General features: G+C 46.4%; 1 protein-coding gene across 6 annotated transcripts in view; it reads right to left on the bottom strand.

Annotated features, from left to right (window-relative positions):
* The window catches only part of LOC121275839 (sodium bicarbonate cotransporter 3-like), a 242370-nt gene that overhangs the window by 92489 nt on the left and 127917 nt on the right, over nucleotides 1-21964 (bottom strand). For all 6 annotated transcript variants that reach the window (XM_041183535.1, XM_041183537.1, XM_041183539.1 and 3 more), the window contains 5 exons: nucleotides 13849-13955; nucleotides 9770-9927; nucleotides 4574-4661; nucleotides 3995-4141; nucleotides 779-885 (listed from right to left, as the gene is read on the bottom strand). In XM_041183535.1, the coding sequence (XP_041039469.1) occupies nucleotides 779-885; nucleotides 3995-4141; nucleotides 4574-4661; nucleotides 9770-9927; nucleotides 13849-13955 (607 nt within the window). The remainder of the gene's footprint in view (nucleotides 1-778; nucleotides 886-3994; nucleotides 4142-4573; nucleotides 4662-9769; nucleotides 9928-13848; nucleotides 13956-21964) is intronic.

Here is a 21964-nt window from a genome sequence, read left to right as displayed (position 1 = left end):
AGTTCCCCATGACTCGGTATTGGAACATGGGTGACTCACCAATGTAATACAGTGCCTCAAATTGTATAAGCAGTAACAACTTAGGTTAATGTTTGTAACTGCCCGCAAGGTCATGAACTGGAAGCAAGTTAGAAGAAGGAGATTACCATGTACTGTGCTCTTGTAGTTTCTAGTAACCAGATTCAACTGAAGAAAGCGGGCTAATTAAAACCTCACAAGTGACATTATTCAACAATTACACGAGGTATATCTAGTGAATCATAAATGGGCAGTGTTGAATTAGCCACCTATTGTACACCCCGTCCAATTTTCCTTTCTGTTCACTTACATCGAAATCAGGTTGTGTGTATAATGAGGTGATCCGATACCACAAGTTTTATGCCCCTGAAGTTGAAAATTAGTGCCAATTAAACTAACTTATATGGCAATAAGATGTATTTATTTCAATGCCAAACGTTATTTACCTTCAAATTAATACTTTTGAAAGGACTGCTGGAAAGTAATAGCTGGACAAGGAAGCATATGTAACAGGCAACATCAGGAATATTAATGCTCTCTCTTTTAGCCTATATTTACAAGATCTTACCATGATTGCTCCTTTCCCAAAACTCTCAAAGGCTTGCGCCATAGATATTCAAGATAGTAGTATATAAAGCACAGAAAATTAAGAAGCCAAAAAAGGCTTCAAAGCTCCACAGAATTGATTGCGCAATCATGCGAAGTTAATCTGAATTAGTCACTAAGAAAAAATACCTCAGTAGCAATATGTAAAACAAACCTTCCAGTGCGCTCAAGTTCTGGCCCAGTGTGATGCTCTTCATGATTTGTGGTTCCATTGGTTATTGGTGGACCATTTGGAAGAGGAGGAGGACACTTCCGTTTTTCCTTTACATAACAGGTAAAAGGAAAAAAAATCAATTATTTTGCAAATAAGCTTTATTCAATGATTCATTAAATATCTTCTAGTCTGACAATTATATGTTCAAGATTCATTTACTAAGTTAAATTTGAAAAGTTTCATCGATCTAAGTTCAGTCCACCAAAGCTGAATGGTCAATATGTCAGTCACAAGTACAGCTTTTAATCACACTTGAAAAGAAAATGATAGGATTGAAGAAGTGGGGAGAACAGTGCTGTGAATATCTCGTTCATAATTCATATGTTTTAGAATATAACTTTTAGCTTTAGGAAATTAAAGTTTTAACTGTAGAAAAATAGGAACATTTGATCAAGAAACTGATCAGCAACCGTGATGGAAATGCAATTCAAACAAACTTGGAGTTAGTTATATTTAAAAACTAACCTATGATTATCTTCAAGTTCAGAGTTAAAAGCATAAACACTGAACAATAGATGACCCATTTCTGGATGTCTTGATAGAGCTAGGGAGCTGAATTTTTTGTCCGTCAAGCGGGCGGGGAGCCGATCCCCACCGGAGAAGCGGGCCCCGCCGCCATTTTAAGTGGGCGGGCCAATTAAGGCCCGCCCAGCTTGACATCCGCCAGGAAGCGCTATGCGTTTCCTGTGTGGGCTTGGGGGGGGGGATATTCCCAAATGCGAGAGTGCACTCTAATGCACATTCGCGCGAAAGAGCGCACATCTCCCTGAGGCTATGTGCTGTCACACGAGATGGGACATGTTAGTAAATTTCACAAAAACCTTAATAACCTTTTTTAAAACCTACATGAAACCTCAACCCACCGGTGGGTGAGGTTTCATATTTTTTCAGAAGCCCGCCCGGGCTCCTGGCCTGCCCACCAACCTTAAGGTTGGACGGGCAGGTCCTTTAATTGTTTTAATATTCCTGTCAATGGCCTCAATTAGCCATTAACAGATCGGCAGGTGGACAGCTGATCGCACTGTGCCGCCCCCTTCCTGAAGACTTAAATGGGGCGGGATGACATCGGGGTTACCCCCGACGTCATCCCGTGTCATTTCTGCATTGGCAAGCGGGCCCCACCTCCTGCTCGCCAACAGAAAAATTCAGCCCAGGGTGTCCATCATTAAAAGCTAGCAATTCTGGAAAATGGGGCTGTAATACTTCATTAGACATATAAATTATTCATATGGGTTGCAGAGTCTTAGCTGTGTTGAAGGTAAAATAGTTTTCTTGCATTTTTATTGAATCATCCCAAAGCATATGATGCTGCCATGGAGATAGTGATTCTGTGTGAAACCTTGGTTAGAAGGTTTTGTTTAATTTATCTGTGTGCATTTGCTGACAAAAGCAAGCAGTTCAGTTTAGGTTTTGTGAGGGAAAAGCAGCTGGCTGATTTGCTGGCTGGTAGAAAAAAATCTACAATCCAGTATTCGTAACTGCCCACGAGGTCATGAACTGGAAGGACGCTAGAAAAAGATTATCATGCACTGTGCTCGTGTACTTTCAAGTGACCAGATGTAATGAACTGAAGAAAGTGGGCTAATTAAAATATCACAACTAAGTTACATTGCTCACCAATTACATGAGATTACTCGTGTGGCAGAAAGCAATCAGCCCCAGGAAAAAATTGGGAAAAATCAGTGTGTGTGTGCCTAAGGCCAATACATTGAGGTGAAAAGTCCACAGTGGTGAAGTCTTTAAAGGAAAAGTGGAGTACCACTTAGGCAAAAGCTAATGGCAGGATCCCATGAAATTGGTACCTCGAGGAATAGTTGGAATACTAAGGAGAATTGAAGTAAATTCCAGAGGGATATTGCATGCCTTTTGGCAAGATCCCAAGAAGGACAAATTAATCTTCAAGATTTCATAAGATAAGGGAACTCTTGGGGGCTGGGCAGGAAGTAAAAAGTCAAACTGAATTTATAGCAGGTGTCTTTCTAAGCTATAGGGTTAAGTTAATAGTGCAAACTTTGTTCAATCCTTTTCGATATACAGTAAAGTTTATTATCATTTAAAAACAGGAAATCTTGTGGTCTTGTTTTGTTGCTTAATTGCTGGGTGTTTGGATTTCTTCTTTAAACTTTAACTGTCCTTAACAGGATCATAAGAACAACCTCTGAACAGATGGTTGAGAAAAGGGTTGAGAAAAAGCAAGGAAAGTAGAGTCAATAAAAAACATATAGAGGAAAGTACTTTTGATGGGGAGATTGGCTGTTCAGGTTACTCTTGAAACTGGTTTGCTGAATATGGATGAATCTAAATATAATTTATTTTCTTAAATTATCAACTGTGCAAAAATTAACTAGGATACACCATTTTAGATGTAAAAATTTGAGGGACCACACCCTAAATCAACGCATAATCTTGTCACTTTTGGAATATATAGAAATGTTAAATTTTCTCCCTACATACCTGTGGCCAAATAGCTGTTCTTTATATGCGGGAGAGAAGAATAACAAGGTACTAACAATTGGAGAGCTCACAGCTAAGTTTAGTCCCTTACTCACCAGATATCCTAACAGGCAGGAGTCACTGATTGCTATCAGAAACACGAGTGCTGGTTAAACCTTTTACTCTGAACCACCGGAGCACTGAGACAAATTGCAGTGCAGCCAACACCATTCTAATCAAGTTCAACTAATTCAGCTCTGATCAAGGTTTCAACCTGGTATTTTCCTGGAAATAACATGCCATTTGGCACTAACCTGTTGTGAAGTTTTGGTTAAGTATCCCTAATCAGACAACATCCTGTTTGAAGAATTTACATCCAAAACAATATAAGAGGCCTTTCCTCTTTACAGATGCTGACTGACCTACTGAGTACTTCCAGTTTTCGGTTCTGATTTGGAATTGAGCATTTGCGTTTCTCTTGTTATTTGGCTTCTTTCTAGTCTGTATTCAAACACAGTGCAGGGAGCACCTAGGAATTATCTTTACATCAACTTGTAAACAAATAATGGTTTAACAAAAAACACAACTGAAGTTTTAACATCTGACTGTTGTATTAACACACTTCTTAAAAGTAACTTAAGAACCCATTTTAGTTGAAGTTTTCAAAAGTATTATGTTAAAAATTAAATTCTCATTTCATTAGGCTGCAGAGAAGATCCTTACCTGTGAAGGAACATTTTTTGGCGGTTCAATTCGTATTGAAGGATCCCACTCTCCTGGTGGGAGAACAGTAACTTGATCTAAAAACTCATCTATTCCTGCCAGCAGGTCTGTACGATCTTTTGCTTTGTAAGCAACATCATGGAAAACCTTAATGTACACACATACAAACATATTTATTAGCCATTCCTGTTTTATGAGAGGATCCAGCAAGGAAGCATGGCTACATTCTTACAATAACTGTAGTTTAAAAGTCAGTCACAGTGATTCTAACAATTAAAGTTTCTGAAAGTTAACATGTGGTTCAGCAGATTTCACTTGGCTCCAAAACAGTGAAGTACAATAACTATAAAACAGGTTATTTCCAATACAATTTACTAAAAGTTTCTAAATTAACAAGCAAATCTAATAAGTGTGAGTTTGTACAAACATTTATTTCGTGGATTGAGGGCTAGTTTAGATCAAGAGTAACCAAATGAAAAAGGTCTCATTGTCAATGTTTGGTTTAAAATCAATTACAGCCCTGTACAGGGCTCTAATGTCATTGTCCAGTAGACCACCTCGAGGAAAAAGTCAACTTGCCTCATCTGTCATTAGGGTAGCTATTGATCTACCAATTTCATGGTATTGCTGTGCTTTGCCAGATGGTCCCAACATAAGAAACAAAAATCTAAACGGAAGGAAAATGTACATTAGAAAATAAAACATCAGTTTTCTAGGTATCACTCTAAATATTAATAAATTGTTTGTTTCTCCTTGCAGTTTTCCTATTATTGCATTCTTCTTGCAGTTAGCAATTACTACTCAACACTAAGGATAGAACTCATTCTTCATGTATACGCTAACCCTAACAATTCAGACTTGTCACAAGATGTACTTTTTTGGATCAATAAGACTGATACTGCACTCCCAGACCAGAATCTCACAACTTGGGAGCACAGAATCACCTACGATATCCATTTTATACATAACACATTTTGCAAAGCATGGCAAAAATATTAATTGAGAAAACAATGTTAGGATACAGCAGTTGGTAAAGGCTGAGTTATTTAAAATCCCAGAGGGAAACTTTAACCAACTGTCATAACCTATATAACTAGTAGAGTTGATGAGGGGGAGCCAGTGAATGTGGTTTATTTGGACTTTCAGAAGGCTTTCGACAAAGTCCCACATAAGAGATTGGCATGTAAAATTAAAGCGTATGGGATTGGGGGTAGTGTTTTGAGATGGACAGAAAACTGGTTGGCAGACAGGAAACAAAGAATAGGAATAAACGGGTCTTTTACCGAATGGCAGGCAGTGACTACAGGGGTACCGCAGGGATTGGTGCTGGGACCCCAGTTATTCACAATATATATTAATGATTTAGATGAGGGAATTAAATATATCTCCAAATTTGCAGATGACACAAAAGCTGGGTGGGAGGGTGAGCTGTGAGGATGATGCAGAGATGCTTCAGTGTGATTTGGACAAGCTGAGTGAGTGGGCAAATGCGTGGCAGATGCAGTATAATGTGGATAAATGTGAGGTTATCCATTTTGGTAGCAAAAACAGGAAGGCAGATTATTATCTGAATCGCTATAAATTGAGAGAGGGGAATGTGCAATGAGACCTGGGTGTCCTTGTACACCAGTCGCTGAAGGTAAGCATGCAGATGCAGCAGGTGGTAAAGACGACAAATGGTATGTTGGTCTTCATAGCCAGAGGATTCGAGTATAGGAACAGGGATATCTTGCTGCAATTGTACACGGCCTTGGTGAGACCACACCTGGAATATTGTGTTCAGTTTTGGTCTCCTTATCTGAGGATGTACTTGCAATAGAGGAATTGCAGCAAAGGTTTACCTGACTGATTCCTAGGATGGCGGGACTGACAAATGAGGAGAGCTTGAGTCGATTAGGATTATATTTGCTGGAGTTCAGAAGAATGAGGGGGGTTCTCATAGAAACCTATAAAATTCTAACAGGACTAGACAGGGTAGATGCAGGAAGGATGTTCCCCATGGTGGGGGCGTCCAGAACCAGGGGTCACAGTCTGAGGATACGGAGTAGACCATTTAGGACTGAGATGAGGAGAAATTTCTTCACCCAGAGAGTGGTGAGCCTGTGGAATTCGTTACCACAGAAAGTAGTTGAGACCAAAACATTGTATGTTTTCAAGAAGGAGTTAGATATAGCTCTTGGGGACGAAAGGGATCAAAGGGTATGGGGAGAAAGCCAGAGCAGGTTATTGAGTTAGATGATCAACCATGATCATAATGAATAGCAGAGCAGGCTTGAAGAGCCAAATGGCCTACTCCTGCTCCTAGTTTCTATGTTTCTATATTTTCAACTGGTATGTTTGAGATGCAGCTCTGAATTCAGAAATGATACCACAAGCCTCCAGAGGTTTTTATATAAATTAAACATTTATTAATTTAACAAGGAATTAAACACATACACATGTCTACAAATTACTACCATAATAACTTATAAACAAATTCGCAATTTAATCACTCCTAAGTAAATCTTCACCAAGGCAACAATAACCCATAGACTTTAAACAGACAGCAAGCAAAGCACATTTTATCTTAAGAATTCGAAATGAGGTTTCTTTCAATTTGGTTCCTTCCCATGGTTGTAGGCTTACAGGCGGCATGCGTGACTTGCACACACAAAACTCTTTTCTGTATATACCTAGCCTTCCCTTTCAATGTAAATTTTCATTGTATCACCAAGCTCTTTTAACAATAAAACCCCTTTCATAGTACCAATTTTATTAATAATATAAACATATTGCTCAGTGTCTCCTAGCTAGGTGCAAAATTTCATCTCCAGTCTTTGAATGGTTTATTCAACAAAATACAAATGTACCCTCCACCTTATTGTTTAACATCTCAAAACTACAATACATCAAAGCACCCAGACTTGCCGGCTTTAGTCCAATTAAGACACACACACTCACAGACACAGGCCCAACTACAAATCCAATTTTAAATAATTTCCTATAATATTATATACACTAATATCTTCATGACAACTAAACAACTCATGCAGCAAATGAAAAGCATATTGCGAAAACTTTTCATTTAAGCGATGAAGCAAGGTGTTGTTGATGGATTTAGGAAAGTGAAATCCCTCATTTCTAGAGACATTCCCAACACAAATGAAGATGGTTGAGATAGTTATAGGCCAGTCGCCACTGCAGGAACTCCACAGAAATGGGTCCTCAGACAAACCAACTTCAGCTGTTTCAATGATCTTTCTCTCTCATAAGGCCAGCACTGGGGCTGATAATTCAGTGTTCAGCTCCATTCACAGCTCCTCTGATGACTAAGCAGCCCATGTCAGCCTATAGCAGTATGTCAATAATATCCAGCCTAGATTAACAAATTGCAGTTAACATTTGTGTCACAAAAGTGGTGCATAACGACCGTTTTGAGCAAAAGAAAGCCCAGCCAATTACCTTTGAACAAAACTAACTGTACGTTAATCAGAACAGTGCTGATAAGTGAGTTGGATAAGATACTGGCAGCAAAGCTTTGGATGAGCTGAAGCTGATAGAGGGTGCAGCTTGGAATGCTAGACCATAGGGCATTGCAATAGTCAAGTCCGGAGGTGGCAAAGGCATGGAAGAGAATTTTAGCAGTCAGATTGCGGCAGCACCAGAGACAGACAACATATGAGATGACAGGAAGCAGAATTCTTAAGAGAACATGCTGCTCAAGTTCAGCTTACGGATAAATAGGACACAGACTGCAAATAGTCTATTTCAACCTATGCCAATGGACTGGACAGGTGTTGTAATCTATGGTGAGGATAACCAGCCAATTGTACAGGCCAAAGACAATGGTTGGAATTTTCCAGGCCCGACATGGCATGACCGCAGTGAAAGATTCTGTGACTGAACCAGAAGTCCACTGACTTTCGGCAGGACCGGACAATCCTTGCAGCAGTCAGAGCCAGGAAATCCCACCCTATGGCTTCAGTCTTCCCAACAATGGAAATATGCAGCTCATCCAAGATTAGGTAGTTGTCAAGCTGCCAGACAGAGACAGTGGAGGGGTCAAGGGGGCTGGAGAAGTGAGTTGGATGTCATTGGTGTACATGTGTAAGATGACCTTATTCTGCAGATAATCTCAACAAACAGTGGCATGTTGATGAGTATTAGAAGGGGCCTCAAGGATTGCTGGAGGAATTCTAAGGTCATGATGGAAAGCAATAAGAAAGGCTATTACTGGAGACTAGGACTACAATCAGAGAAGGAAAAATGGAATCAAGTGTGGGTACCTTTTGCATGTCAAAAGAATGTGATAACCATTACACTACATAGAAGAAAGGGACCCCACCGAGTTGGATAAAGTCGTAAGGCATTGGAGGAGGATGACATGGATATCCAGTATGAACATAATGAGCTAAATGGTCTCTTTCTGTGCCGCAAATGTTTCAATTTCAAAGGTTGTTAAGGGGCATAGCGCACCACAGTCACCAAGGATGTCACACATAACCAGGTTGACTCTCAAAAGCAATCAAACTAGGTAATCTGATGCACAACTCCATACTGGGGGGCGGGGGGGAAAATGTTCCACAGTGCAGGATCCAAACTGTATCCAACAGTATTAATTCACCGTCCAGAGAAATTAGAGGTACCAATTTTGCTGTACAGATTTTGTGGATAACGGCAAGCAGCAAAAAAAAAAAATGACAATTTGTCCTGTCACTTGCATCAGAACCTATGCAGTTTTGAATATGTACTAGTTTAACTCAAGGTGAAATCCCACTTAGCCAAACACCGTCTCAGTTCAAGGTATTCATGGTGAGCCAGTGTAAAGGATGTTATGGGTCTAATAATAACTTGCATTTAAAGGGTGTCTTTAACTTAGTAAAACATCCCAAGGAGCTTCACAGGAGTGCTAACAAGCAAAATTCAAACCACCAATAAAGCCACTGCAAAATAATGATAAAAGAATGGTGAGTGAGGCCTTTGTTTATCACAGTAGTTTAGATTCCCACCATTTTCTTGCTTGGTCAAAAGATATTTTGGTCAAAGATAGTTTTCCACCAAGAGCCTGAACCAGTTCAGGTGCCAAAATACGGTCAGGCCTGAACTCAATTCCACATTCCCCAACAATAAGAGATATTTGGTCACAAGGACAATACATTTTATGGCAGAGTTACAGTCCCAATCTACTTGATTCAAGCTGTTGGTTGAACTTGGCCTTCTGAGAACATTATATGCATCACAGGATTGCTGTGTTAAACAGTGTAAGTTTAAGGCTCAAAGACATGTGTGCTCGAAGGTACCATTACTATACTGCCTGCATATTCCAGAATGCTCGTGTAAAAAACTAGACTGAATTTATCCCACTTAGAAAATCATCATAGCTGCCATGTGCAAAACTCCTTCCATATTTTTTATTTAGTTTTCCATCTGGACTGGACTGATAGATATTTAGTTTTCTGATTTTATCAATTTTCCTTATCATCATCTCTACCAACACAAATACAAAATGGAGTTGAGCAAGCCACGTCACTGTCATGGTACCAAAGAGGTACCTCATGGATTTCAACAGTCTCAGGAGCAGGTTCATCATCACCATCCTCCCAAAGCCAATTAGAGATGACAAATTCACATTCCATGAACTATAAAAAAGCACACACAACTGCAATTTCATTTCTAGACAGTGAACGATTGCAGAACTATTTTATGTTGCAAAAAAAGGAACAATTTTACCAGGAGTAAATCACAGCTATAGTATACTTCTGATAAAATAAAGGTCATCTTTGATGTCAGTTTCACCTGGTTGGTATAGGAACTTCTGTAAGTCCTGTGAGAAGAATAGCAGGAGACAGACGAACAAAGGCTATGATGGGTCTCTCAAGGAAGTTCACCTCTCCCACTAAGACGTTGGAAGCCTCAGCACCAGGTGGAATCTTCCTCATGAAGTTCATGTCCACCTACAAACAATGTGGATGGGATGGGACAAGATTTTAAGCAGCTCAAAAATATTTTGGCAGCACACTAACAACTGATTACTTCCCCCAACATGAGAAACAGCACAATACTAATGCTAATCTAAATTAATTTCAATTCGTATGCTTTTGTTGTGCACATTGCAATTCAGGGAAATATTCTAATCCTTAACCTTCTGGAAATGAATTTTCATTGCAATTGGTACTGCATGTAGGAGCAAAGTGCTGATTTAACTTAATTAAGTATAAAATCTGGAATGGTGCAAATTGGTTGTCTGACCCAAAAACTGGGCACCTTAGGGGTTCAAGTCTTGATATTGCATATTATTTTAAAGATAAAATCCATTCTTAGAAATTAAATGTCATGTAATACTAATATCTTTAAATATATATAAAATTCCATGTAAAATTGCATGATGAACGGCATTAAGACAAAATGTTTTTAAAAATTTTCAGTTCAAATTTTAAATATGAAAATCAACAAATACTGCTTAACTGTTTCAAATCCAATTTTCAACTAAAATTCATGTTAATTGAACACAGCTAAACTAACAACTGCTGCATATATGCTCATGCTGATGTATAACCATTACCACGCAAAACTGAAGATGCGACAGACACAAAAAACAAAACAACGTACACAACAGTAGCACACATCAGAAGCCAAAGAACTAAAAACTTACTGTCGACCTCCTGAGTCTCATACCAAGCGTGACACAACTACAGTGCCAGGACTCAGACTCCAGTCCAACCAGGAGTCAAGGAAGGCACATTTAAAAAAAAAACGAGGTCAACGAGGAAAAAGCAAAAAGGGGAAAACAAGAAAAAGGTCATAATAGAGATGCAGGCACAAATACACCTGCTTCAAACTGTAACGTAACTTATTAACAAGAAAGCAAACAATTCACATGACCTAACTATAACTTTAAAAAAGTTTCAAAATTTAAATATGAAAATTTGAGCCAACTCTGGGAAAAGCAGTAAAACATACTGACAAAGTAAACATAATTCCAGTGATTAAGTAAACAATTTTACCACAGGGCAGTTTATTTTTGGTTTGTAAACCCAGGCGGTGAATAGAAATTCATGGTTTAAGTGTGACCCAAAATAACAAGCATTGTCCAAATCTTGCAAATGTGCCACAGCAGAAAGGTAAAGCTGCGCAAGAGTATCTGTATAGTCTGCATTTTGTGATTTAATTTAAAGTTACATGAATTCTATTCAACTAATTAATGAAAAGTATCTCAACAAGTTGCTGCATATTATTTTTCATGTATTTAAGAAATGATTCACTCAAAATATTGTATAAAATCCGAACAAAAAAATTCAGTTAATATCTGAAAAGCAGAAGCTAAAATTTTCTCAATGGTCCCCTCTCTAAAGATGATCAAATGAACAAACTTTAAAATCTCATCAGCATTATCTGACTGGCTGGTTGAAGTTCATGAGCTACATGATCCCAATTCAACACGAACAATGGTATTTCACAAAGAATTTAACCATTTTTACCTCAGCCAATGCCGTTACAATGAACCCACCTGATTTTCCTTTCATTCATAAAGAAAAGTGGACAGGTTTCTTTATACCACTATGTGCTCTGAACTGCCTAAATTTCCCAATATTTGTGACATATTTACTTGGTCATGACCCAAATTATAAGCAAATGTGCTAGAACCGGAGTCAAAGAAATAAAGTCAGGTGCAAGAATATGGCCCATAATGCTGCCAGCAGTAAATCAGAAGATACTCTGTCTTAAGTGCAGGAGTATTATACATTGTAAAGTACGATGTATTATTGTGCTGCTGTGGAGTAACTTTGCATAAGCTGGGGGCCCCTTTAGAACAAATGGTCAATTAAAGGTTAATTGATCTTGGTTAGATTTTCAGTTCAATTAAATCAGTGATTTTTTTGCTTGCTAAGTAAATTCAGAGGAAAATTTCCAATCTGCTGTCAGAGACGAGATGTATTACTTTTAAACTATGCACCAGCGTTCACATTAAGAGCCTCTTAGCATTTTGGACCACATTCTTTTTCTTAATAACAAAAGGGCGTTCAATTCAAAGTCTCTCCTGATAGGGACAGTGGCAGCATGGATACGAAATTGGCTGAGTGATAGGAAACAGAGTAGTGATTAATGGGTATTTTTCAGACTGGAGGAAGGTTTGTAATGGTGTTGGGATTCTTGCTCTACCTGCTTTGTATTATTACCTAGATCTTGGCGTACAGTGCACAATTTCAAAATTTGCAGATGATACAAAACTTGGAAGCATTGTAAACTGTGAGGAGGATTATGTAGAACAAAAGGGCACAGGGTGGAATGGATGATCAAGTGGCAGATGAAATTTAAAACAGAAAAGTATGAAGTGATTCATTTGGCAGAAAGAGCGCGAAGAGACAATATAAAGGTTGCAATTCTAAAAGGGGTGCAGGATCAAAGGGTCCTGAGTATATATGTGTATAAGTTATTGAAGATGACTGGACAAGTTGAGAGAGGAGTTAATAAAGCATACAACATCCTAGGCTTTATTAATAGAGGCATAGAGTATAAAAATCAAGAATTTAGGCTAAACTTGTACAGAACGCTGGTTCAGCCTCAGTTGGAGTAGTGTTTAGTTCTAAGCGCCACACTTTTAAGGATTAGAGGAAGTGCAAAAAGATTCACGAGAAATGCTCCAGGGATGCAGAACTTCAGTTATGTACACAGATTGAAAAAGTTGCGACTCTTCGCCTTGAAGAAGGTTGAAAGATTTGATAGAGGTATTCAAAATCATGAGGAGTCTGGACAAAGTAGTTAGGGAAAAACCATTCTTATTGGTGGAAGGACCGAGAACCATAGGACACAGAGTTAAGGTAATTGGCAAAAGAAGCATTGAAGACATGAGGAAAAATTTTTTTGCACGACGAGAGGTTAGGATTTGGAATGCACTGCTTGCGGGTGTGGTGAGGTCAGGTTTAACTGAGGCATTCGAGGGAGAATTGAATTGTTATCTGAAAAAGAAGAATATGCAGGACAACAGAGAGGACACTAAACTGCTCCTACGGAGAACCAGCACAAACATAACAGGCCAAATGCCTTCCTGTGCTCTAATAATTGTGAAATTCTGTGAAACCTAGTGCCCTATATATAGACTGTTGTGCTTTTCTCTGAGGTCTTGAGTGCATTAATTTTCTTTTAAAAGTGGATGGTTCCAGCAACATTGAAAACTGCTGACATATTACACCAGCAGAAGCTGCATCTATGGTTAACACCTGTAGACTAAACACTTTCACTTTATGCTTTACACATTCAAAGTGAAAATCTATCTGGATGCCAGCAGGCTCATTACCACAGCCTCTGTGTCTGCCTGCATACAACCAAGTGGTTATGGTACTGGGCTTGTAACCCCAAGATCAAGAGTTCAAATCTCACCATGGCAAACTATGAAACAATGTAACTTCATCTGAATAGGAACAGGTGGAAACGTGTTTGTACTCGAAAGAGTTACAAGACATATATTGTTAATTAGAAGTCCCAAGGGGTTGCCATGGCAGATCTGGCCACATGTGATTCCAGTGACCCTTCTAGATATTAATAAGGAAACTGGAGAGTTGGAAAGTCCAAGAACTATTATTTCCTCCATCAGTAAGTGTCCAAAGATGCCTCTGTCAATTCAGCTTGATTGATTACTCAATAATAGACAGGGGTTTGCCATACCAATAAACTGATAATTGACCCTACACAATTGCAAGGATTATGAAACAATCACAAACACTGTAGTGAACTGAGATATTTATATATAAGGGAATAGGTCATCTTGGATGAGGTTAAACTCAGAGTTAAAATAGCTTCATGGAATAATATAGAAATTCTTAAGTATGAAAAATCATTCAGTGCCTCTATTTCTGACACTATGTCTAAATAATTACCTTGCTGAAGTCCACTGTGCTGTTTTCTCTACTTGCAGTATTACCCGTTTTTTCAATGCTCTTAGTCTCCAAGATACCTGGTGCAGACTGGGGAGATGCTAGAAGTCCTGTTTATTTTGGATGTATGGGAAAAAGCATTTAGCAAAGTATACTAAAAGATATATAATGTATAAACATATGTAACTATCACAAACCAAACCATTTGATTGTTAGAAATGGTAGCAGTGTTGCAATCTGTAGAATTTAAGCAAATGTTAACACGTGATTAAGAGGCATGGTCACTTAATATTAAATCAACAAAGATAAAGTTTGGTGCTTGCTGCAGGTGTATTGTATTACCTCAAAGTATTAAGCCATTCAAGAACATTTTTTCCATTATGTGTCATTCATTATTTTAAAATTTAGAAAAAATACACAGTAAGCTGAGATATAAGGCCCTGTTCCTAGAACAAATCAAGATTCAAAGTGAATAAAGTACTAAATGAGTTAATTGTTTATTTGTATGTTTTTGAGAGTAAAGCATGAGGATGGGGGAATATTCTGTTCACACATCTAATGCAGTATCACAATGTGAGGTTCAACATATTTTTCCAGCTGTTTTCAATCCAGCTAGTTAATTTACCCCCATTACCATATGACCTGATCATCTTCAGAAGCCTCAAAATGGAGCTTTATTCAATTCCAAGGATACTACATCCAATGGGTAGCCTGTGCCGAGTAATTATGGACATAACTTCAGTATTGTTGAAAAAAGATATGCCGTCAAAGCTTTTCGTCTTGTACTCATCAGGACAGGTTCGCAAAAATACCAATTGTAAAGGGAACAATTACACTGCATGAGAAGTGTGTACTGATTGGTTAGCAAGTGGACTCTGATTGGTAGAGGCTTTGCCATGGAGAATGCACCAGAGAACAGTTAACTGCCAAGCTTATTATTTAAATTCAAACCAGAAAGATCGGACAAGACATTGCCCTGGGGAAAGAAGCAGGGAATTGCTGTCCCCCAAGCTTTTGTTTAGTTGAAGAATCAATGGGTGGACATGCTCCTTCTGTCTGCAAAGGGCAGGGCCCTGTGTGTGAATATATGTAGCTTCTAGCATACATAAGCCACACTGCGAGCCCAACTGATGATCTTAAATTGGTTGTCACTGTCATTCTTAGCACAATCAGGATTGTTTAGCAAGTGCTGTCAAATTACAGAATCACATCTAACGTTGGATGCTATATTTTGAGCTTTGCAAGCAGGGGCTGCTTGGGTACAGCCAGTACTTTGCCTGTTGCAAACAACAGCTCATAATACCTCTATCAGAATCCACTTGCTAACCAATCAGCAATCTCTTCTCATGCAGTATAAATTGTCGTTCCCTTTACAATTGGTATTCTTGCAAATCTGTCCTGATGAGTGCAAGATGAAAAGCTTTGACAGCTGTTTTCTCAAAGATGCTCAAATTTTGGACATATTCAAAAAATTCCAATAAATGTGAGACACGGCCTGTTTCTATTAAAATAATATTAACTATTATTGCCTTTTCAGGTAATTATGTTGTTAAATGCTTACATATTTTCCTACTTTAAGTGTTATAGGCTTAATGACTCGAGTTCCAGATTGCCGTTTTGCTATTTTGCCCTTTGCAATAACTCCTGCTATCCTCCAATATAGGTACAGCTTAAACAAGAGAAAATAATAAGTACAAAGATAGCCGTTTTATCTAGTTTCAAATAAATTGATTCACATAAATGTTGTCCTTGCACCCATTTTCAAAGATGTCCTTCAAAATAATGCACTATGCTAACATAATATGTAAAATTTGGTACATAGATTGTACTGTACAAAAGGTCCAAGAAAATGATTAATACTCGATACCTTTTGTAGCTTAACTTATCTGTACAAAAGACTCAAATCTTCCGTCCCTCCACAGTTCCCAAGCTCAGCACTAAGAAAATATTCCACTTTGTCCTTCTCGGATCCAAAGTAGATGACATTACACTGAATTCCATTTGCCATAGTTTTGCCAGTCACTTAGTCTGTCTACATCGCTTTGTAACTTCCTACTCTCATATACACAATTTGCTGTGTTTTCAAACTTAGTGCCATCTCCAAGCTTTGGTACACAACTCCCAATTCCTTCATCCAAAACATTAATATATATTGTAAAAAGCAGAGGCTACAGCACAGATTGCTGGGGCACACCATTTCACATCCCACCATTAATGGAACAGCCTTCACCTGAATGGCACTGGAACTAGTGAATCATATAACTAGGGCTGCAGACAGGGGGTGGGTGTTCACGTGACATTACATTCAGAAAGTTAGAGGAGAAAGATGGCAACAATGCAGGGTAGAAATTATAAGCAGAGTGTGACCGGTAGGCACAGAACATATAAACATACGAGTTCACCAGCAAAATGAAAAGCTCTGCTACAGGACAGAGTGAAAATCACAGAATCATTACAGCGCAGCTTGTAAGAAAGGTACTGCAATAATCATGGGAGACTTTAATCTTCATATAGATTGGACGAATCAAATTGGCAGAGGTAGCTAAGAGCATGAGTTCATAGAGTGCATTCAGCACAGTTCCTTAGAATAATCTTCCCTGGTTGGTTCCAGAACATAAGCTATTTCAGACTTGGTAATCTGTAATGATATAGGGAAGAATTTCCCACCCGCCGCGGAGCGGGGTGGGGGCATTGAGTTCAGGAGTGGGCGCACCTCTGATCGGCGTCCTCAATCGGGGGGGGTGGGGGGGGGGGTGCAGGGGGCGCCATTTTACATAGATAAGCAATTAGGGCCTGCCCAGCGTGACGTCCGCCAGGAAGCGCTATGCCAGGACTGCGCTCTTTCACGCATGCGTGTGAAAGAGCGCACTCATCTCCCTGAGGCTAAGTGTTGCCTCAGGGAGATCGGAGCCAAATTTAAAAATGGTGCATGTAGAGAAATGGAATTTCCCTGACATGCCCCCTCATGTGCCTCTGTCACATGAGTTGGGATGTGTCCATCACTTTTAAGTAAAATTTTATTAAATTTTTAAAAACCCACGTGAAACCTCATCCTGTCCGTAGATGAGGCTTCATGCTTTTTCTGAAGCCCACCAGAACTCCCGGCCTGCCCGCCAACCTTAAGGTTGGCCGGGCAGGTCCACTAACTAGTCTAAGTACTTTTTAAATGGCCTCAATTGGCTGTTGACAGGGCGGCGGACACACAGCTGATTCGGCTGAGGGAAGGGGGTTCGCGGGAGAGAGAGCGAGAGAGGGGAGTTCGTGAGAGAGAGAGAGAGAAAGGTTCGCGAGAGGTTCACAAGAGAGAGGGGGGATTCACGAGAGAGAAAGAGACAGAGACAGAGAGCACACACAAGAGAGAGAGGAAGAGGGAGGTTCGCAAGAAAGAAAAAGAGGGGGCTAGAGAGAGAGCGAGCGCCTGCAAGAGAGAGCGAGGGGCGCGCGAGAGGGGGGTTCGTGAGGGCGCGCGAGAGGGGGGTTCGTGAGGGCGCGCGAGAGGGGGGTTCGTGAGGGCGCGCGAGAGGGGGGTTCGTGACAGGCGCGCGAGAGGGGGGTTCGTGACAGCGCGCGAGAGGGGGGTTCGTGACAGCGCGCGAGAGGGGGGGTTCGTGACAGCGCGCGAGAGGGGGGGTTCGTGACAGCGCGCGAGAGGGGGGGTTCGTGACAGCGCGCGAGAGGGGGGTTCGTGACAGCGCGCGAGAGGGGGGGTTCGTGACAGCGCGCGAGAGGGGGGGTTCGTGACAGCGCGCGAGAGGGGGGGTTCGTGACAGCGCGCGAGAGGGGGGGTTCGTGACAGCGCGCGAGAGGGGGGGTTCGTGACAGCGCGCGAGAGGGGGGTTCGTGACAGCGCGCGAGAGGGGGGGTTCGTGACAGCGCGCGAGAGGGGGGTTCGTGACAGCGCGCGAGAGGGGGGTTCGTGACAGCGCGCGAGAGGGGGGGTTCGTGACAGCGCGCGAGAGGGGGGGTTCGTGACAGCGCGCGAGAGGGGGGGTTCGTGACAGCGCGCGAGAGGGGGGGTTCGTGACAGCGCGCGAGAGGGGGGTTCGTGACAGCGCGCGAGAGGGGGGGTTCGTGACAGCGCGCGAGAGGGGGGGTTCGTGACAGCGCGCGAGAGGGGGGGTTCGTGACAGCGCGCGAGAGGGGGGTTCGTGACAGCGCGCGAGAGGGGGGGTTCGTGACAGCGCGCGAGAGGGGGGGTTCGTGACAGCGCGCGAGAGGGGGGTTCGTGACAGCGCGCGAGAGGGGGGGTTCGTGACAGCGCGCGAGAGGGGGGGTTCGTGACAGCGCGCGAGAGGGGGGGTTCGTGAGAGCGCGCGAGAGGGGGGGTTCGTGAGAGCGCGCGAGAGGGGGGGTTCGTGAGAGCGCGCGAGAGGGGGGGTTCGTGAGAGCGCGCGAGAGGGGGGGTTCGTGAGAGCGCGCGAGAGGGGGGGTTCGTGAGCAGCGCGCGAGAGGGGGGGTTCGTGAGAGCGCGCGAGAGGGGGGGTTCGTGACAGCGCGCGAGAGGGGGGGTTCGTGAGAGCGCGCGAGAGGGGGGGTTCGTGAGAGCGCGCGAGAGGGGGGGTTCGTGAGAGCGCGCGAGAGGGGGGGTTCGTGAGAGCGCGCGAGAGGGGGGGTTCGTGAGAGCGCGCGAGAGGGGGGTTCGTGAGAGCGCGCGAGAGGGGGGGTTCGTGAGAGCGCGCGAGAGGGGGGGTTCGTGAGAGCGCGCGAGAGGGGGGGTTCGTGAGAGCGCGCGAGAGGGGGGGGTTCGTGAGCGGCGCGAGAGGGGGGGTTCGTGAGAGCGCGCGAGAGGGGGGGTTCGTGAGAGCGCGCGAGAGGGGGGGTTCGTGAGAGCGCGCGAGAGGGGGGGTTCGTGAGAGCGCGCGAGAGGGGGGGTTCGTGAGAGCGCGCGAGAGGGGGGGTTCGTGAGAGCGCGCGAGAGGGGGGGTTCGTGAGAGCGCGCGAGAGGGGGGGTTCGTGAGAGCGCGCGAGAGGGGGGGTTCGTGAGAGCGCGCGAGAGGGGGGGTTCGTGAGAGCGCGCGAGAGGGGGGGTTCGTGAGAGCGCGCGAGAGGGGGGGTTCGTGAGAGCGCGCGAGAGGGGGGGTTCGTGAGAGCGCGCGAGAGGGGGGGTTCGTGAGAGCGCGCGAGAGGGGGGGTTCGTGAGAGCGCGCGAGAGGGGGGGTTCGTGACAGCGCGCGAGAGGGGGGGTTCGTGACAGCGCGCGAGAGGGGGGGTTCGTGACAGCGCGCGAGAGGGGGGGTTCGTGACAGCGCGCGAGAGGGGGGGTTCGTGACAGCGCGCGAGAGGGGGGGTTCGTGACAGCGCGCGAGAGGGGGGGTTCGTGACAGCGCGCGAGAGGGGGGGTTCGTGACAGCGCGCGAGAGGGGGGGTTCGTGACAGCGCGCGAGAGGGGGGGTTCGTGACAGCGCGCGAGAGGGGGGGTTCGTGACAGCGCGCGAGAGGGGGGGTTCGTGACAGCGCGCGAGAGGGGGGGTTCGTGACAGCGCGCGAGAGGGGGGGTTCGTGACAGCGCGCGAGAGGGGGGGTTCGTGACAGCGCGCGAGAGGGGGGGTTCGTGACAGCGCGCGAGAGGGGGGGTTCGTGACAGCGCGCGAGAGGGGGGGTTCGTGACAGCGCGCGAGAGGGGGGGTTCGTGACAGCGCGCGAGAGGGGGGGTTCGTGACAGCGCGCGAGAGGGGGGGTTCGTGACAGCGCGCGAGAGGGGGGGTTCGTGACAGCGCGCGAGAGGGGGGGTTCGTGACAGCGCGCGAGAGGGGGGGTTCGTGACAGCGCGCGAGAGGGGGGGTTCGTGACAGCGCGCGAGAGGGGGGTTCGTGACAGCGCGCGAGAGGGGGGGTTCGTGACAGCGCGCGAGAGGGGGGGTTCGTGACAGCGCGCGAGAGGGGGGGTTCGTGACAGCGCGCGAGAGGGGGGGTTCGTGACAGCGCGCGAGAGGGGGGGTTCGTGACAGCGCGCGAGAGGGGGGGTTCGTGACAGCGCGCGAGAGGGGGGGTTCGTGACAGCGCGCGAGAGGGGGGGTTCGTGACAGCGCGCGAGAGGGGGGGTTCGTGACAGCGCGCGAGAGGGGGGGTTCGTGACAGCGCGCGAGAGGGGGGGTTCGTGACAGCGCGCGAGAGGGGGGGTTCGTGACAGCGCGCGAGAGGGGGGGTTCGTGACAGCGCGCGAGAGGGGGGGTTCGTGACAGCGCGCGAGAGGGGGGGTTCGTGACAGCGCGCGAGAGGGGGGGTTCGTGACAGCGCGCGAGAGGGGGGTTCGTGACAGCGCGCGAGAGGGGGGGTTCGTGACAGCGCGCGAGAGGGGGGGTTCGTGACAGCGCGCGAGAGGGGGGGTTCGTGACAGCGCGCGAGAGGGGGGGTTCGTGACAGCGCGCGAGAGGGGGGGTTCGTGACAGCGCGCGAGAGGGGGGGTTCGTGACAGCGCGCGAGAGGGGGGGTTCGTGACAGCGCGCGAGAGGGGGGGTTCGTGACAGCGCGCGAGAGGGGGGTTCGTGACAGCGCGCGAGAGGGGGGGTTCGTGACAGCGCGCGAGAGGGGGGGTTCGTGACAGCGCGCGAGAGGGGGGGTTCGTGACAGCGCGCGAGAGGGGGGGTTCGTGACAGCGCGCGAGAGGGGGGTTCGTGACAGCGCGCGAGAGGGGGGTTCGTGACAGCGCGCGAGAGGGGGGTTCGTGACAGCGCGCGAGAGGGGGGTTCGTGACAGCGCGCGAGAGGGGGGTTCGTGACAGCGCGCGAGAGGGGGGTTCGTGACAGCGCGCGAGAGGGGGGTTCGTGACAGCGCGCGAGAGGGGGGTTCGTGACAGCGCGCGAGAGGGGGGTTCGTGACAGCGCGCGAGAGGGGGTTCGTGACAGCGCGCGAGAGGGGGGTTCGTGACAGCGCGCGAGAGGGGGGTTCGTGACAGCGCGCGAGAGGGGGGTTCGTGACAGCGCGCGAGAGGGGGGTTCGTGACAGCGCGCGAGAGGGGGGTTCGTGACAGCGCGCGAGAGGGGGGTTCGTGACAGCGCGCGAGAGGGGGGTTCGTGACAGCGCGCGAGAGGGGGGTTCGTGACAGCGCGCGAGAGGGGGGTTCGTGACAGCGCGCGAGAGGGGGGTTCGTGACAGCGCGCGAGAGGGGGGTTCGTGACAGCGCGCGAGAGGGGGGTTCGTGACAGCGCGCGAGAGGGGGGTTCGTGACAGCGCGCGAGAGGGGGGTTCGTGACAGCGCGCGAGAGGGGGGTTCGTGACAGCGCGCGAGAGGGGGGGTTCGTGACAGCGCGCGAGAGGGGGGTTCGTGACAGCGCGCGAGAGGGGGGTTCGTGACAGCGCGCGAGAGGGGGGTTCGTGACAGCGCGCGAGAGGGGGGTTCGTGACAGCGCGCGAGAGGGGGGTTCGTGACAGCGCGCGAGAGGGGGGTTCGTGACAGCGCGCGAGAGGGGGGTTCGTGACAGCGCGCGAGAGGGGGGTTCGTGACAGCGCGCGAGAGGGGGGTTCGTGACAGCGCGCGAGAGGGGGGTTCGTGACAGCGCGCGAGAGGGGGGTTCGTGACAGCGCGCGAGAGGGGGGTTCGTGACAGCGCGCGAGAGGGGGGTTCGTGACAGCGCGCGAGAGGGGGGTTCGTGACAGCGCGCGAGAGGGGGGTTCGTGACAGCGCGCGAGAGGGGGGTTCGTGACAGCGCGCGAGAGGGGGGTTCGTGACAGCGCGCGAGAGGGGGGTTCGTGACAGCGCGCGAGAGGGGGGTTCGTGACAGCGCGCGAGAGGGGGGTTCGTGACAGCGCGCGAGAGGGGGGTTCGTGACAGCGCGCGAGAGGGGGGTTCGTGACAGCGCGCGAGAGGGGGGTTCGTGACAGCGCGCGAGAGGGGGGTTCGTGACAGCGCGCGAGAGGGGGGTTCGTGACAGCGCGCGAGAGGGGGGTTCGTGACAGCGCGCGAGAGGGGGGTTCGTGACAGCGCGCGAGAGGGGGGTTCGTGACAGCGCGCGAGAGGGGGGTTCGTGACAGCGCGCGAGAGGGGGGTTCGTGACAGCGCGCGAGAGGGGGGTTCGTGACAGCGCGCGAGAGGGGGGTTCGTGACAGCGCGCGAGAGGGGGGTTCGTGACAGCGCGCGAGAGGGGGGTTCGTGAGAGCGCGCGAGAGGGGGGTTCGTGAGA

Source organism: Carcharodon carcharias, chromosome 3 (assembly GCF_017639515.1).
Source record: "Carcharodon carcharias isolate sCarCar2 chromosome 3, sCarCar2.pri, whole genome shotgun sequence".
Taxonomy (NCBI): domain Eukaryota; kingdom Metazoa; phylum Chordata; class Chondrichthyes; order Lamniformes; family Lamnidae; genus Carcharodon; species Carcharodon carcharias.
The sequence above is the reverse complement of the archived record's forward strand: the minus strand, read 5'-3'. Positions and strand labels throughout refer to the sequence as shown.